The sequence below is a fragment of the Myotis daubentonii genome, chromosome 6 (genome assembly GCF_963259705.1).
Source record: "Myotis daubentonii chromosome 6, mMyoDau2.1, whole genome shotgun sequence".
Taxonomy (NCBI): domain Eukaryota; kingdom Metazoa; phylum Chordata; class Mammalia; order Chiroptera; family Vespertilionidae; genus Myotis; species Myotis daubentonii.
This window is the reverse complement of record NC_081845.1, coordinates 78,527,250-78,530,677: the sequence shown is the minus strand read 5'-3', so window position 1 is coordinate 78,530,677 and position 3,428 is coordinate 78,527,250. Positions and strand designations below refer to the sequence as shown.

The following is a 3,428-nucleotide window of genomic DNA, read 5'->3' as shown; positions in this document are numbered from 1 at the left end:
ATCGTCTCTTCATGAAGCGGATTTGATTCAGGCTCGGAAAAGCCTGGTAGAGGGTCAATTCTGCTCCTGGACTTTCACTCACTGGCCTCCTGTGGCCATTTATCTATTTCAAATCAGCAGGGTTTGGTTTGCACAATCTTAACTGATAAAGGCTGGTGTCACTGAAGAAGAAAACTACCTAAAGACTTAATCCCCAAAGAGTACACAGCAGCCTGCTGCCACCTTGTGGTGGCTTGGTGCAAATGTGGGAGCAGCAAATCTTGTAGGGCAGAGCGTTTAAGGAAAACAAAATTAAAGGTGTAACAGCACGCAGTGTTAAAGCCATGTACACAGTACAAAAATGGCTAAGTTTATTCAAAGTCTTGGATATTTAGGTCAGAGGTTATTTAAACTGGTGCTCCTTCAAACAAAGCTTCCTTGGCCTTCATGCCTTGCTTCAGAGCATCTCCCCACCAGTGTAAAACAAAGCCCACTCTAGACCAAAGTGCTCAGAGGAAATAAAAGCCAACCAACAGAGAGGATAAACAAAACCCAGCTGTGCCCCAAAGCACTCAGAAGTCATATGCTATTTACAGCAAACAACAGGTGGCTTTGCTTTGGGATGGAAGTGGGGAATATGATCCTGTCTTGGACAACGAGAGCCCATCGTCTTGGTCCTTTCCCACTTCACTCTTGCTTTACCACACAGCAGCTTTCATTCCAAAGCTTCCACCAAGTCCGGTTTCAGCTTCAGCACGTGACCCTCAACGTCGGTTTAATTAAACACTGCTATTCAGAGAATAAAGGCAAAGACCAAGATAGGGGTGAGGGAGGGGTGGGACGAGAGCTTTCTTAGCAGAGCCCCAAAGTTCAGACACAGGCCTCCTCAGATGAGGAAAATGATGCCTTCAGACACCATGACCTGGTTGTCGTCCTGCATTTTGGTCAGTGCTGCCTGGATCTCCTCTGGAGAGAAGGGCTCGTCTTTGTCCTGGTTGATGGATTCTGTGAGGCGATTCATGCCCACTGACTGGGCGTGAGCTTCCCGGAACACCCCCAAGAGGGCCACCTTGAATGCCTTCAACCTGCCCCAAACAGGGAAAAATGGGTGAAGGAGGAGTAAACAAACCCAAATGCTTTCATGCAAGATCTATGTTGGGAAAGCCTAAGGGTTAGTACAGTATAGCAGTCCCCCCCCCCACACACAAAAACATGCACACATGTACATGTGCCTATGATGACTACTCCACACACGTTTCTCCCTTTAAAACTAAACTGTTGTATTATAGAGCTTCCTGAAACCTTCAATTTGAGCACTGAGAAACAAAAGCATCCTATATAATAAAAGCCTAATATGCAAATCCACTGAACGGCGTAAAGACCGGTTGCTATGACATGCACTGACCACCAGGGGGCAGACACTCAACGCAGGAGCTGCCCCCTGGTGGTCAGTGCACTCCCCTCAGTCAGAAGCCGGGCTCATGGCTGGTGAGTGAAGTGGCAGTGGCAGGAGCCTCTCCCTCCTCCGTGGTAGTGCTAAGGAGCAGTGAGCCGAGCAGTAAGGAGCAGCGTGCAGGCGGGCAGTAAGGGGTCCTGGACTGCGAGAGAGCTCGGGCTGGGCTGTGAGGACCCCCCCGCCTTACCTCCCCCAGTGTATGAATTTCGAGCACCAGGCCTATAGTTTTAAAATAAGAGGCCTTTGAAGGTGTGGGAAATTGGCGTTCCCACATACTGTTGGTAGAAATGTAAACTGGGATGGGATCTTTGGGTGGCAATTTAGCAACAAGCACTAAAATTTTAAAGTACATACATATCCTTTGACCCAGGAAGTCCATTTCTAGAAATTAACATTACCGTTAGCTACACTTGCACAAGTGCACAGATAAATGAGGATGTTTTACTGTAAACAGTAGGAACCTAAATGTCAACATTTTACACATCCATACTATGGAAACCCTGCAGTCATTAAAAAGAGATCTGTATGAGCTGATTCAAAAGTGCTTTCAGATATAGTTCAATTGTTTTCTCTCATGAGGGGAATTACAATTGATTTTAATGTTTCTTCCTAAATACGTTTCAATGTTTTCCAACTTCTTCAGTAAACATATTGTGTTGTGTGTGTTTAAGGTACTAAAAGAAAAAAGCAAAACTTAACCATGGAGTTTTTTAGGTGCCCAGTAAAAAAATTTCTCCATAAGACTATTTCTAAAACTCTGGTGGTAAAACTCTTCAACTCAAAACAAATGAATTGTCAATTTGAGTTGAAGAGATTTACCACTAGAGTTTCAGGGAGCTGTATCTATAAATTACAAATATGAATATATTTTTATATGTAAACATACCTATACCTATATCTACATCTACATATATCTCCTACTGAGAAGAGCCAAGTGTCAAAGACACAAACTCTGTCCTTGCTCTAAGACTCTTCCTCCTGACTTCACTGGGTCTTCAGGTTTAAAATTCCCACAGAGAGAATTGTTTAGAAAGCAAATGGTAAAGTGCAAACACCTAGGAATTCTGAACAAAGGGTATACAAGAGTTCTTTACAAACTATTTTTGCAACTTTTTAAAGTTTGAAAGTATAATCAAAATATAAATGTTTTTAGAAATCCCTGGGCCTCTGGTTTTAAGCTCTGTTGACACGCAGCTTGTTTCATACCCTCTCCCCTAGAAGAAATCCTTGCCTCAGCGTCACACATAAAATCCCTTCCCTACTCACCTGGATTCACTCAACTCCACCTCCGGGGATTCCTTGGTCTCCTGTGAGTCCACTGACTTTGGAGTTTGCACTTTAGAAGATAAATAGTGTCAGAGGGTGAGAGGACAACAAGGAAGCCATTTGCATACACACCAGAGAAGTGATCTCTGCTCCCCACCCTCACTGAGCCTGCTGAACACTATTTCCTAGAGTTATTCCGGGGCCAGGCAGGACAATTAGGAAAAAGGGAACTCTCCAATGAATGAGCAATATAAGCATGTGTCAGGCAGGAGACCTCAATACACATGATCTGGGATGTTTACGCCAGGTTGGCAAAGAGCACAGTTCATCAAAGAGAGAAGCAAACAACTGCCAGACCTTATTTTCCAGGTTCACTGAGTGTCTGAGGCTCTCTTGGGACAAACCTCTTGGACACAGGGTCCCAAGCAGAATCATATGGGAGTTCCCACAAAATGCAGTGCACAGAGCAACTAAAAATATTATCAATAGGGATGCTTTCTTACCTTGAGGCATTTCCTTCTCTGTGTCACTGAAGTCATAGGGGTCATATGAGTCCCCATCCCCAGCATCTGAGCGATGACGAGTCTTCCTCCTAAAAGACCCATCGCAGTTAAGAAAAGCTTTAGGGAGCCCTGCCTGTATCTCTGATCATAGAGAAAAGGAACCAGAACCTTTGACAATCAAAGTCAAACACCCTGGCCGGTGTTCTCAGTGGTTAGTGTCATCC

General features: G+C 44.5%; 1 protein-coding gene across 1 annotated transcript in view; it reads right to left on the bottom strand.

Moving 5' to 3' along the window:
• Positions 1-310: 310 nt before the first annotated feature.
• The window catches only part of MCM3 (minichromosome maintenance complex component 3), a 21,641-nt gene continuing 18,523 nt past the window's right edge, over positions 311-3,428 (bottom strand). The window contains exons 15-17 of the mRNA XM_059702243.1: positions 3,205-3,293; positions 2,702-2,771; positions 311-1,064 (exon numbers count right to left, since the gene is read on the bottom strand). Coding sequence (XP_059558226.1) covers positions 866-1,064; positions 2,702-2,771; positions 3,205-3,293 — 358 coding nt within the window. The 3' untranslated portion in view covers positions 311-865. The remainder of the gene's footprint in view (positions 1,065-2,701; positions 2,772-3,204; positions 3,294-3,428) is intronic.